The sequence below is a fragment of the Desmodus rotundus genome, chromosome 8, assembly GCF_022682495.2.
Source record: "Desmodus rotundus isolate HL8 chromosome 8, HLdesRot8A.1, whole genome shotgun sequence".
Classification (NCBI taxonomy): domain Eukaryota; kingdom Metazoa; phylum Chordata; class Mammalia; order Chiroptera; family Phyllostomidae; genus Desmodus; species Desmodus rotundus.
Window position 1 is genome coordinate 55896300 of NC_071394.1, and position 14646 is coordinate 55910945.

Consider the following 14646-nt stretch of genomic DNA (forward strand, 5'->3'; position numbering starts at 1 on the left):
GATTCTTAGGGTATAATCCCAGCAGTGGAATTGCCAGGTCAAAAGGCAGTTCCATCTTTAGTTTTCTGAGGAAATTCCATACTGATCTCACCTATAAGTGGAACCAAATCAACAAAACAAGCAAGCAAGTAAAATATAACCAGAGGCATTGAAATTAAGAACAAACTGACAGTAACCAGAGGGAACATAGGAGGGGATAATGGGGGGGGGAAAGGGGAAGGGTTTTCAGGAACACTTATAAAAGACACATGGACAAAACCAAAGGAGGGTTGGATCAGGGAAGAGAAGGGGGATGGATGGGGTTGGGGGAAATGGTGGAGGGAAAATGGAGACAACTGTACTTGAACAACAATAAAAAATATTTGAAAAAAAAAGTAGTCAAAAACAATATATAAATGAATGAGCATTCTTATATTTCAATACAATTTTATTTACAAAAAAGTGTAAATATAGAGTGCAGCAAAAGTAGGTCTTCAGTTGTTATGAAAAATAATAATAAATGTTAATACAACAATAAACTGTTTCACATACAGCTGTAAATCTACTTTTTGCCCCACCCTCTATATGTACACAAAAACGTGTTACCTGAATATTCTTAGCAGCATTAGTTTACAGTCCTAACCGGGGAACAACTTTAACGCTGAACAACGGAATGGGTAAATAAGTTGTGGTATGTTCATCAAAGAAACAGAACAAACCACTGCTATATACAACATGGATGAATACTGAATAAAAGAAACAAGACACAAAGGAAGCCAAACAGTATTGTCCACTGTATGATTCCATTTCTGTAAAGATTAAAAACAGGCAAAACTAATTTTACGTAAGAAGTTGAAATATTACTTCCCTTTGGAGATCATGTACCACGGAGGAGACAAAAAAAGGAGGCTTCTCAGAGGTCCTCTCTCGGCATCCAAGTGGTTTTTACACAGATGTGTTAACTTTGTAAGATTTCATTGAGCTGTATACTCATGAGAGACTATACATTTCCACCTGCAGGTTGAAAAAAGTATTTTCACATTTCAAACCACAAATCACCAACCATGGAGTCCGACCTACGGATTAAAAATACTGATTTCAAACCTCGGTTGGCTGGATTGGTGGGTGCAAAGGGCAGTCTGTAGCTAAGTTCTGACAGTTAAAAGTTACACAAGGAGTTTTGACTACGTGGAGGTAGGCATTCCTAACCCTGCATTGCTCAAGGCTTAACTGTATTTTCAGGTCTTGAAGCAGAGGCAAATGGCTGCTTTGGATAAAAATGGAAACTGTCCTATGGTAAGAAGAAGAATTGGAAACTGGATCAGTTGTGAGAGGAAAATCCACTCTACATTGCCAGAATATTATACACTATTTTCTATCATATCTGTAGCCAGTTACTTTTATCTTCTGTTTAAACACTGAACTTTAAAACTGAATAATACTTTGAGTAAAGCCCATTAAATTGATAAAATAGCAACTATAAAGCCTCTACTTCACTATTTATAATAATGATATTTAACTCATCGAATACCCTCTGTCTAAGTACTTTTATGTATTAACTCACCTTAACTCACAAACTCAGTGACAAAGTCATATAGAAACCATTATTATTTCACTTAAAAGAGGAAGGGTCTAGGACTCATAAGGGCCAAATAGTATAACCAAGGTCCCATGACTAGTGACAGATCATGAAATGAATTCGGGCATCTTAATTTAAAATTACATGCTTTAAAACACTGCACTACACTGATTCTCCTTCCCAAAACAACATAAATTCAATTTTTGTATTCTCCAGTGGAGGATGTACTCACTAGCAAACTGGTCACAGAACAGTCATAGAACAGGCTTGAGACTGATGTTTGGGTCATGCAAATACACAGTGGATGAATGCCTAAAGATGAATACATACCCACTTTTGCAAGTACACTGATAGAAAACACACCTGTGAATATATTTAAAGATAACTGCTAAGTATGCATGTGAGCATTAAATAATAGCAGCAGCAGCATAGAAAAGATATGGTATCCCCGGAGAAAAGTATTTTCTTTGTAAAAATATATCAGACATTTTTGAGCTGTAGGTAACTGAATATCCAAGTCATTGGGGCTTAAACAATGTATTTACTGTCTCTTTTTTTTGTTTTGTTTTTCAAAAAATTATATTTCATTGATTATGCTATTACAGTTGTCCTGATTTTCCCCCTTTGTCCCCCCTTTCCATCCAGCACTCCCCTTCCCCTTAGGCTATTCCCCACCATTGTTCATGTCCGTGCTTATAAGTTCTTTCACTACTTCATTTCCTATACTGTACTTTACATCCCCATGGCTATTCTGTAACTACCTATTTGTATTTTTTTGATATATTTATTGATTATGCTATTACAGTTGTCCCATTTCCACCCCTTCACTCAACTCCCTCCTACCCCCCCTCCCTCCTACATTCCCCCCCTATAGTTCATGTCCATGGGACATACTTATAAGTTCTTTGGCTCCTACATTTCCTACACTATTCTTACCCTCCCCCTGTCTAGTTTCCACCTATCATTTATGCTATTTATTCTCTGTACCTTCTCCCCCCCTCTCGCTCTCCCAATCCCCTATTGACAACCCTCCATGTGATCTCCATTTCTGTGGTTCCGTTTCTGTTCTAGTTGTTTGCTTAGTTTCCTTTTGTTTTGGTTTTAGGTGTGGTTGTTAATAACTGTGAGTTTGCTGTCATTTTTACTGTTCATAATTTTTATCTTCTTTTTCTTAGATAAGTCCCTTTAACATTTCATATGATAATGGCTTGGTGATGATGAACTCCTTTAACTTGACCTTATCTGAGAAGCACTTTATCTGCCCTTTCATTCTAAATGATAGCTTTGCTGGACACAGTAATCTTGGATGTAGGCCCTTGCCTTTCATGACTTGGAATACTTCCTTCCAGCCCCTTCTTGCCTGTAAGGTCTCTTTGGAGAAATCAGCTGACAGTCTTATGGGAACTCCTTTGTAGGTAACTGTGTCCTTATCTCTTGCTGCTTCTAAGATTCTCTCCTTCTCTTTCATCTTAGGTAATGTAATTAATTAGGATGTGCCCTGGTGTGTTCCTCCTTGGGTCCAGCTTCTTTGGGACTCTCTGGGCTTCCTGGACTTCCTGAAAGTCTATTTCCTTTGCCAAATTAAGGAAGTTCTCCTTCATTATTTGTTCAAATAAGTTTTCAATTTCTTGCTGTTCCTCTTCTCCTTCTGGAACCCCTATAATTCGGATGTTGGAACATTTCAAGATGTCCTGGAGGTTCCTAAGCCTCTCCTCATTTTTCCGAATTCTTGTTTCTTCATTCTTTTCTGGTTGGATGTTTCTTTCTTCCTTCTGGTCCACATCGTTGATTTGAGTCCCAGTTTCCTTTGCATCACTATTGGTTCCCTGTACATTTTCCGTTGTTTCTCTTAGCATAGCCTTCTTTTTTTCATCTAGTTTTCGAACAAATTCAACCAATTCTGTGAGCATCTTAATAACCAGTGTTTTGAACTGTGCATCTGATAGGTTGGCTATCTCTTCCTCACTTAGTTGTATTTTTTCTGGAGCTTTGAAGTGTTCTGTCATTTGGGCCATTTTTTTTTTTTTTGTCTTGGCGCCTCTGTTATTTAAAGGGGTGGAGCCTTAGGTGTTCCCCTGGGCTGGGTAACACTGGTTGCTGTGCTGTGACGCTGTACGTGGGGGAGGGGCCGAGCGGGAGCACTGGCGCCTGTTCCACTCTCCACAGGATTGCAGTCCCTCCCTCTGCTACCCACAATCAAATTGGGCCCCTCTGGTGCTGGTTCCAGAGTGGGTGGGCTTGTGCACACTCTAGGCCCCTGTGGGTCTCTCCAATGACCTCTCCTGTGAGGCTGGGAGTCTCTCCTGCTGCCACCCCAACCCCCACGGGCGTTTTCAATCAGAGGTTTGAGGCTTTATTTCCCTGAGCTGGAGCCCTGGGTTACTCGGTCTGCTTCGCTCCCGGTTCGTCCTGGTTTATCTGTGTGTGAATGCGGGGCTGCAGGGTGCTACCCGCCACTCTGTCTGCCCTGTTCCCCGCCACTCTGAGTCCGGCCCTCTCGGTTTATCTGTGCGCAAATGTGGGGCCGCAGGGTCTGCTAGTGGTCAGACTGCCTGCCCTATTGGTCCCACACTCCGCCAGTCTTGGTCCCGCCACGGCCACTTGAGTCCTCTCCACCCAGGTGCCCATTTGGCCCCTCCTACCAGTCTGGATGTATGTTTCTTTTTTATCTACTTGGTGTTGCACTGCCTTGCAGTTCGATTTTCTGTCAGTTCTGGTTGTGCGAGGAGGCGCAGTGTGTCTACCTACGCCGCCATCTTGGTTCTCTTCATTTAATGTCTCTGAAAACCAGAAAAATGGATGTTGCTATTCAATGATTTGTCAATGGCAGGAAGACTCAGACACTATCTTCCTGCTCAACCAAGATGATAGGGTTTTTTCCACAGCAAAGTCTGCATTTTTAAATTTCAAAGACTTACACAACAGCACCTGAAGGGACCTTTTCTTATTTTGCATTTCTTTTTATCACAAAAGAAAGTGCTTGCCAACCTTCCTCCTCACTCTCAAGTTCATTGCTTCCTTTCAGTAGTCGGGGTTGCATGGCTTGTCCATGCTAAGTCAGTCACTGGCAGAGGGATCCAACTGTAATGACTGGCTTTGACTAACTAACACTCACCTTCTAAGGATGCCAGTTTGAAGGCCTGTGCAAGGCTGCACACCCCCAGCAAATTGGGGACTATGGGCTTAGAAGAAACTGTGGAAGGCTGGTTTTGGTCAGGCAACCACCCAGTGTGTGCCACAAGAAAGTAGTAATGCTGAAAACAATCATGACTTTACAACCAGGAGCCTTAGCCACAAACCAAAGTGCCACTTTCACATTTCTGTGTGGAGATGTTTTTTCTGTCTATGTACATATTTCTCAACAGCACATAAAAATGTGAACGCTAAAAATTTGAGTATTTGAGAATATTGTTTGATTACTCTTTAAAATGGCATTTCCTGAATACATATTAAATCAGATATGTCAATGATTAATATGGTGAATGTTTAAATCATTTTTACTTAAAAGTATGACCTGCAGTACCATATTGGAAGCAAACAGGAACACTAAGACAAGGAACATAAACTTTTTAAAAAAATTCTTGCCTAGGAAAAGGTTTAGAATTAACCAAAATTTATTTTTGTTAATGTAAGCCTGTAGGTGTCTGATGTATAATGTGTATAAAATATATACAAAGTTGATAATAGAAACATTCAAGAGTCAATGCACTTAATTTCATTTATTTATCATCTTAACTGCCTTCTTCCTAAGTTATATCCTCTTTGAAAATGTTTCAAGTAATGTTACTACTTTTAACAGTATTGATACTCAGTATACTTTAAAATACCTCATTAAAACTGCAGTATAGAAACATGTTTCATTTTCTATGATAAATGATAGCTCTTATATCGTCAACTTTGGGGTCTTCCTTCACTTTTCAAGAGGGAAAGCCAGTTTTCTGAACCCTATGCAAGAGGGCTATTAATAATTATTTATAAAGTGTAAACAAAACAGTCTTCTTGTGCTTAAGCTGCTATGAAATTTCAAAATGACACTTCCTATGAAAGTACTATGTCACCAAAACCTTCTACAACTGTGTCCTTCTGTTAGGTGACATTACCATTTTCTTGATTTTGACAAGCAAGTTCTCAGAGTTACCAGATGCTTAGATCTGAATTTTTAGGTTTGATAAAAGTATAGTTGGATGGTGGAGACAGGCAGCAGTTTGGAAAGATTTGGGAGTTACTCTCACGGTGTTTTACTTTACTTGATCACACTCTAGCATTTAGAGATAAAGAAAATTCAGATCATGGCTCCTACAGAAGGGAAGCAAAGGCAAATTAATGAAATGTTTCTTAATTTTAAAAAATGTGCCTGTAGGAGCCATACCACACTCAGTAGGGTGAGTCTTTGTGAATTTAAAATTAGTGATTTTGCTACTTCAGATTATAGCATGAAAAAGAAGGAAACTCGCTCATTTCACCAATTCTGGGTTTGGGCTTTGAATTCCTGTCCACATAGCTCTGAAAAATAAATTGAGGATACACTTACTTTATTTCGACTCCATGAATGTCTATATCATCAGAAAACTTAAAAAAGTACAATGGTCACCTTGGGAAGCGAGTGCCATATATTTTATGGACGAAGTGGGGCCCTCAAGTGCCAGACAATCCTGGGTCACAGATCACCCCTCATTCTATGAAAACCCTTCCTCATCTGGTCACCACCAAGGTCTAAAGAAGCCAAACACAACAACTTTTGAATTCTACAGAATAGCTTTTGGAAACAAAAGTGATCCCTTGGGGAAAATAAAAGGAAAAGTCCTTCTCTCCCCATTCGCCTCTCCCTCTCACCATTCCTCTCCCTCACGCCCAAGCTCCCCTTCTGCCTCTGCAAACAGAAAAGTGCTAAAACCACCCCTCTCCCTCCGCAAGCGCTACGGGAGTAGCTCCTTTTCTGTAACGGTTTTTAAAACAATTTTAGCATCTCATCTGGAAGTAACTGGGAGGGGGGGAGTCGTGAGGGGAGGGAGAAGTTGGGGCTCTTTTTGTACACACCTCCCATCGGGTCCCCACAGAAGCCAAGCGTCCTGGCTTCACGGGGCCCTGGAGAGGCAGGTGGCTGCTCTTCGCTCCCACGGAGTGTGCCGGTCCAGGACAGGGAGAGGTGGGGGTGGGGTGGGGTGGGGCGAGGGGGGGGGCTTCCGAGTCACGTGCGCACGCAGGGACCTTAATAAATACCCGGGGCAGCCCCGAGCAGCGGAAGCTCTGGATGCCTGGCTCTGCATACAGCGGCCAAACAGCGCTGGAGCTCCTGGTCCTCTCCTGTCTTCGCCCCGGTGTCTGACGCTGTCCCCGCCCCCGCTTCTGGAGAAAGTGCTCAGACAGGCTCGGGCGCGCACGCTGTTCGCTGTTCGGCTAGGTAGGCGGCCTTCTCTGCTCTTCGACTTCAGGCTCCAACTTTGAATCGCTTTGCCTGCCACTCCGTGCAGGTCCCTAGAGGAGCGCAGAGGCCCAGGCTCGAGTCTCGCTGCAGTTGGCGCCCCGGTAGCCCTGGACGTGCGGTGCTGTGACCTTCTCGAAGGGGGCTGCCTGTGTGCCGGGGCAAGAGGCCTGTCCGCTCGGCTTGTCGGGCTCCGCTTTCGAAGGGGAACTTCACACTGGAGAGGTAAGGACATTTCTAAAACTCATCGCCGAGTCCTCACGCATCCTCCTTTTCCTAGCTACCTTCTTTTTCTTAACCCCTACTTTTAAATAAAACCTATTTGCAGAGCAGGGTCAGATGCGAGGGTGGGTGGGCTGCGTGGAAAGCAGCGGGGATGGAGAGTACGGGGAGCTGGTTCGTGTAAGTGACTGAGTTTCACCCCCTTCTCTGACACGCGCTTCTTTTTGGATAAAGTGAGCAGCGTGTGCGCTTATGGCGTGTGACAGGAAAAGCTCTGAAGTTGCGGGTGAATTGTCCATTCTGTCTGGTGCGGGCCACAAATTAGGCACACTTCCCAGAAAAGTGATTGAGTTCTTTTCGGTTTGTGCCTGGGAAACAGGAGACTTCCTCCGGTGACCGAACCATTCATTCGCATTCGCTCACTGGGCCCTCTGGTTTTACCAATGGGTGTATGCACGAATAACATTTTGTACTTCTTTACAATAGTCACTTGAATCTCAGAATGGTGCGGACATTCTGAATACCTGTGACCCGGAGATAGGACGCTGGGATAAACATAATGCTTTAGAACACAGTAACATGGACCTCTGATTGATACAAAACGTTCTAGGTAGGTGAGGCCCTTTGCAGGCTGTATGTAATTATAGACATTTAAAGTGTTGTAATTCAGGAATTATTTTCAAGCGTTAACTCTTTGGAGCTACTTTTGCCATTTCTTTTTGACCTCGTGCATATTATCTTGGAAACTATATTGTCCGTTTTGTGGAAACAACACATCGTGTTCAGTCCTCTGGAGGAAAAAGGGGGATTAATTGTTTCAAAGGTACATGTTTATTCGGTGGCATTATATGTAGACAAATCAAACTGGCACATTCCCTTTGTAACTGTTTTACTTTTATTACCAGAAAAGTCATATCTGCCTAGATTTTCACATAAATTACACTACATGTCGTTATAGCCAAAAGGAGTGGAAGAGCCTGTCTTGGAGATTTTCCCAGGGAGGTCCTGAGATCATTCATTATGAAGCCTTCCACACTGGAGTGGCTCAGAGCCGCCACAGTGCTGCTATTCATGGCCACAGCCATTCCAGCCATGGTGGTTCCTAATGCCACTTTATTGGAAAAACTCTTGGAAAAGTACATGGATGAGGATGGCGAGTGGTGGACTGCCAAGCAAAGAGGGAAAAGGGCCATCACAGACAATGACATGCAGAGTATCTTGGACCTCCATAATAAATTACGAAGTCAGGTGTACCCAACAGCATCGAATATGGAGTACATGGTAAGGAGATTTTTCTAATGATAAGTAGAAAGAAATATTTTTTTTAATGCTTTTGGCCTACTTGGCTAAATTCCCTCACACTAATATTTAATCTTTTACCATTTGTCTTGTATGAAACTTAAAAAACAATTTTCTTTGATAGTATCTTCCTATTCATATTCTTTTATTGGTGTTCACTTTATTCTAAGCACCTTTTGAATTTCAGAGTAGAATTAAATACCTTTAGATGTCAATGCTCATACCAAGTGCTCTAAATTCTACCATTACCAAGAACATTCCAATTTTGAAAATGTGAACAGCTGGTATATTTGCTTTTAAGTTACTTAATAGAACAATTACTTTCTAATGGTTAACTAATGGAACATTCTTATGAATGGTGAATCTGAAAATTCAGGGACCAGTAATTTGAAGAAGCTTTCAGAATGGCTGCTTATATAAAGTGGGGAAAAGTAGGTTTACAGTTGTTTGTATGGAAAATAACACAATAATTAATACATAATACACAAGAATAAACTCTGTGTTGCATACTCACCACTGTAAACATACTTCTGCTGCACCCAGTGTGGGTGTATGTAGACGTGTGTGTGAGTGTGTGTATATGTAATTTTTTCAAATGGGTCCTTGTTTCTTACAATTTGTAAATGGTATATTGTACAGGGTACGTTTCTCTGGTGGACTTATGTTGAGTGCTTGGCAATGACTTTTTTTTACTTCTGGATTTATTTGTGAACTTCAAAATGTGGAAATCAGCCTAGGCAAAGGATTAAATAAAAATATGTGACATATCCTTAATAACCTCTATACTTTTACAGTAAAATAGCCAATTTGGGAAACAAATTATTTTTTAAGGTTACTAGCATATGACTCATTAATATACTACTTCATACCCTAAATATTTGGAGAATTTTTTAAAAATCTGTTAACACTACTTGTATGAATTACAAAAGTATTACCCAAGACTGGTAAATAATCATTGGTGATAGCAAACTTATTTAGTGAATATTGGGAATAGCATTTCTTCTTGGATACATTGCAAGGTACAGTTAATTTCAGTGCATTCTAGTGTTTCTTTTTTTCTGCATTTACATTCATTCAGATTGGTTCTCTGTTGAGATTACTTTCATTGAACATGGGAGTTTAAACTTCACATTACCCATTACAAAGTGTGAAAATATATTATTTTAGCTTTCAATGGAAAAATATTTTACTCTAAAGACAGCAGGTAGCAATCAGACTGTCTGGATTTAAATTCTCGCACTGATACCCATTAGCCATGTGACTGTGGACAGTTTACTTATTTTCCTCTCCTTTTGTTTCCTTGTGTCAATTTAAAATAACATGTGTACTCGCCTCTAGGGTTGTTGTGAGGCTTGAATGAGATAGCTTGTGTAAAGTTTACCTCATTACCAGGCATATTGTAGAGTCTCGTGAAATGTTAATAAGACGTATAACTAATTTTATGTCTCCACATACTGTTTAAATAGAATATCTGAGGAAATTGTTAGCTCTTTTCAAAATTCTGTGCAGGAAATGACATTGGTAATGTCTCATATTTCTGCTTTTGGTATATTTTAAAGTGTCCAAGGTAAAAAAAAATATTCTATGACTTCATCCATGAGCTTTCAACCAGAAGGAGCTAATTATGGACCCTTTCCAAGTCAGCCACCGTACACTCATTCCACGTGGATAGGTATTCAGTTGCTGTTTACTTAAAATAAGGAAGAACTTGGGAGCTCAAACCCCCAAGAAGGAATCTGAGAATATTTATGTGTGTTGTAGTAATATGGAAATAATGAAAGAACAGTTCTGTGACTCGTTTTCATGTCTGACTTCCAAAGAAAATAACTGTCTATTGTCTGATGTCTGGTCTGGGCTGTTTATCTGACTTTCTTTTTAGTTTCACTGGCTTCCTTCTATCCTTGAATGTAGGTTCAGAAGGCAGCCAGGGAACTGTGACTGGGCAGTGACCTGGGCTGCAGAGCAGTTCAGTGCCAGCTGTGGCACTGGCACACATTTTCTAGAATACATATTTAAGGGGGAGTTAAAAGAACAACAATATTTTATTCAAAATACTGTTGATATGTGTATTACATGATAATATAAGTACAGATGTTTATCAACCTTGTAAAAACATAATTCATTCAGATAGTTTTTGAAAGTGAATTTATTCTGAGAAAAATCTAAAACCAGCTAAAGAGCTGTTTCCTGTGAAATATGTTGGCCACTTTTACTCTATATGCCATATTACATTAAAAGTTTCAGTAGCTAGTAACCTTATTTATATTTGGTGCTTATTTTGGTCTATTCTTTGTCCTTGAACCTATGGTAACCAAGCCGCACTCACACTTTTTAACATCACACCTACCTCTACTCTTATACACTCTGGAAAGTCACATCTTCCTTTGAAGAGCTTACAGGTTGATTGAGAAGAAAGAATAGACACATTTGAAGGTTTTCAAGTAAGCAAAGAAAACCAAATTCTTTGTATCTGTATGAATAACGGCAAGAGAGTACAGAACAATGGAATATTCCTAATGGTCAGAGTTAATCAGTGGGGAAATTATTTATATATATAGTGTATGTGTATGCATATGCATGTGTATATGTATATGCATGTGTATATGTATGTATATGTATATGTATATGTAGTTCCTGGAAGGTGGTCAGGAACGCGAACCGTGGCAGAGGGTGGAGGGCATATCTCAGGATGAGGTATGAGGAGCAGAGATAAGAGGATGAGGAGCAGATAGATTTGGGATGGCAAGCTGGTTGTCAAGAACTAGAAGCAGTTAGATTGTGGCAGAATCAGGTAGGGACGAATGAGTTATTGATTACGGAAACCAGTGATCCGAAGGGGAGGGATTACTTGTATTTCATTTAGGGTAAATTTAGAAATTGAAGCTTTTAGGTCATCAGATGGAGTGTTGCTGAAGAATCAATGGAGTGAGAGGAAAAAATACTGTCTCAGGATAGCAGTCAGTTCACCGTTTGTCTGTGCCCCTTACTGGCATGTGAACTCTGACAGTCAGTGACCATTCTGGGCTTTGCTTCACTCACAGGTAAAATTGGTGTAAGGATATAAGCCCCACGTGCTGTGGTGAGATAACACGTTTGAGCTGTTGAGCATATTCTCTTTGTTCAAACCTTTCCTTTCCATGGGTTTTAAGACCCCATCACTTGGTTCTTTTATTTTTCTGGTTAATTCGTCAACATGTCCTTGTTTTTTGCTTATTTCTTAAAACTTTGTTTCCCAGGTCTTCTCTCTTGGCTTCTCCCTTCATTCAGGACCTTATCTACTCCTTTGACTGTAAATACCATTTATATATTGATGACTCTAGAGCCTGTATCTCCATTCAACAATCCTCTCTGAGATTCATTTTCATGAGTCCTACTGCTGGGTCATCTCTGTGTAATACTACCCAACAGTTATTGGAAGCTTAAGATGTCTAAGAAGAAAATGAATTACTATCTTACCCTTTTCCTCTGCCCCTGCTTGTCATCATACTTCCCTTCATGGATTCTTTCTCATCCACACCTGCTCAGTCAGTCCCCTCTAAGCAAATAACAACAACAAGAAAAACAACCCGGAAAATCAGGCACATCTTCAACTCCTGCCTTCTCTCCACCCACTTTCACACAACATACACACACAAGCATAAATATGCAATTACTTGCCAATTCTGTAGATTCTGTCCCAGAAATATCTTTTGAATCCATTTCTTCTATTTCGTCCTAACTTTTGTTCACCCTGAGATTGGTGCCATGGCTCCCATCTAGCAGATGATACCCGTCTGTTCCTACTTTGTATTTTACTTTAGTCCACCTTCTTCACTGTTACTAAATCTTTGTTTTCCCTCAACAAATCTGTGATGGTTACTCAAATGCACAAAACTGGTGTTAGCTCCTTGCTGCTCACAGTGAAAACCCATGCTGATTGGCTTAGAAAAAGAAGCATGGCCAGTCCACTATGCCCTTATATCAGTGCCCTTGCATATGCATGAAGCTGTGTTCACACCAAACTACTCACCATTCTTAAAGATGGTGGTGTTCTTTGTGCTCTGTGCCTCCTTGCTCAGTGTCCTCTGTGCCCAGAGTGCCTGTGCTTCCTGTCTCCTTCCAAATGCTTCCTCAACACTAAGAACAAACATCTTTATGTAAACCTTTCTCTGATGCACCCATTCCCCTGCCCCACTCCTTCTGTGCTCCTAACATATTTTATTCAAGCCTATTTAGTATTAAAATTTTGTTGCAATTAAATATTTACATGTCTGCTTTCTTTTCCATGTCTCTGAATTCCTAGAAGGGTAAGGATTGTGCCTTATTTCTCCTTATGAGCACATGCCTGATGCATAAAAGAAGTACTCAGTAAATATTTGTTGATTACATATTGTTGAATGCTCAATAGATGTGTTGAATGTAGTGGTGGATGGAACAATCGGTGAGATTATATAAGAGACAAATATGGGGGTCAGGTAAGAAGGAAAAATATAATAAAAGTCTAGAAGGGAGGATATTACCAACACTAGAGATACTTACAAGGAATTTGAAAACACTAGAGATGAAGGAATGAATGCTACATATAACTCAGAGTTTTTTCCTGCTTCTTAAAATATTCATGGTATACTATGAATACCATAGTACTATCGAGCCACTGAGATAATAATAAAAATATTCAAATGTTCTAGAATTGAAATAATAAAATGAATTAATGGGTATTTACCTCTTGCTACAAATTTTTAACACGGATGACTAGAATCCCAAATAGTTCACTGTGATATACAACATACCTACGTCTAGAATGTGCTTTAGCAACCGGGACACCTAACATAAAAATGATACATGGGCCAATTATATGAGCCATTTTCCACTGTTATGGCTATTTCTAGTCTTTTAGAGAACTGTTGATAGACTGTGAGGGAGGGTGGATGTCTGTGCCTGCTTGCTCTCCCCTCACATATGGGTGACACTAGGGAAAACCTTGGCATGCATTTGTTCTACATTTCCAAATGCAGAACAAAATGCAGCTGGGTACCTCTCCTTTTGCTTGGCAACCAGAGGGTCTGAGCCAGCCAGAGACTCTGAGCCAACCAACCAGTGGTCCTCTTGGTCCGTGGTGTATGTTGGTGGCTTGGTTCCAGTTTGTAACATTCCTTCTAAGACCATGCTTCACACTGGAAATCAAGTTTCTTCTTCTGGGCTTCAGCACAGCAGATAATTCCAGAAACTGGACAGGGGACAACCTCGTTTGCTGAACAGGGTGATGCTAGTCTGTCTGGGTTTTGCCTTATTTCCAACTCTCTCTAGCCTGAATCCAAGCCTAAAAAAGTGTTCCTTAGCATGTGAATTTCTCTATTCACTGGAGTAAATCCATACCTTCTGATGATATTTGTTACTAATAGCATATATTCAGAATAAATGCAGATAATGAAATGATGGTTTCATAACTCATTTACTTAAAGTTCAGTGTTTACACATTTCTTATCTTGCTGAAAGTGGCAGGAATTCACTGCAACTAAGGTTTTATTGCAATTTGATTTCTAAAATTATAGTTTTCTCTCTGTATGCTGTCACATGCCTGGTAATTAAAAAAAATTAAAAATGTCAAAAATATCTGCATCCATCTATTGCTATATAATGTAATTTACCTGCACTGAAAGATATGTGAAATATCTTTCTGAGTCTAAGGAATATTATCATTATTTAAAATTATGAAAGCTTTTTAAATTCTCTATTTGAAATAGCTTATCTCAGTTTCCTAATATAATTTCATTTTAATAATATCATTTAGATAAAATAAAGTTATGTTTTAAGTATCTTGGTCTACAGATTTAAAAGTTTACAAAAGCTAATTTGGAGTAGATAGTTATTTTTACACTAACACTTCAAATGTATGTATTTTTTTTAATGTTGCACTGTAGATGACAATACCTATAAAAGAAAGTGACATTATAGTCCAGTTCTATGGAATTTAGTAATTACCTTGGAGTTCTGGGAGATTAAAAATTCCTCTCAAATGCAAGCAGCAAATCTAGGGTCTTAGCAAGGCAGGAAGTAAAAAGTAGTTTTAACAGGAGAATGGAACACTCAGAGCCAGAAAAATGCTACAGAATTTTGAAATTGTTACTGTTACTTATTCCTTCCAGGCATTAGGAGTTTACCATAA

General features: G+C 39.9%; 1 protein-coding gene across 2 annotated transcripts in view; it reads left to right on the top strand.

Moving 5' to 3' along the window:
- Positions 1 to 6817: 6817 nt before the first annotated feature.
- CRISPLD1 (cysteine rich secretory protein LCCL domain containing 1) overlaps positions 6818 to 14646 on the top strand; it is a 38807-nt gene continuing 30978 nt past the window's right edge. Inside the window, exons 1-3 of one of the 2 annotated variants that reach the window (XM_045186124.2) lie at positions 6818 to 7205; positions 7689 to 7812; positions 8161 to 8483. In XM_045186124.2, the coding sequence (XP_045042059.2) occupies positions 8223 to 8483 (261 nt within the window). In that variant the 5' untranslated portion in view covers positions 6818 to 7205; positions 7689 to 7812; positions 8161 to 8222. The remainder of the gene's footprint in view (positions 7206 to 7688; positions 7813 to 8160; positions 8484 to 14646) is intronic. The other variant, XM_053930448.1, reaches the window with a different exon arrangement.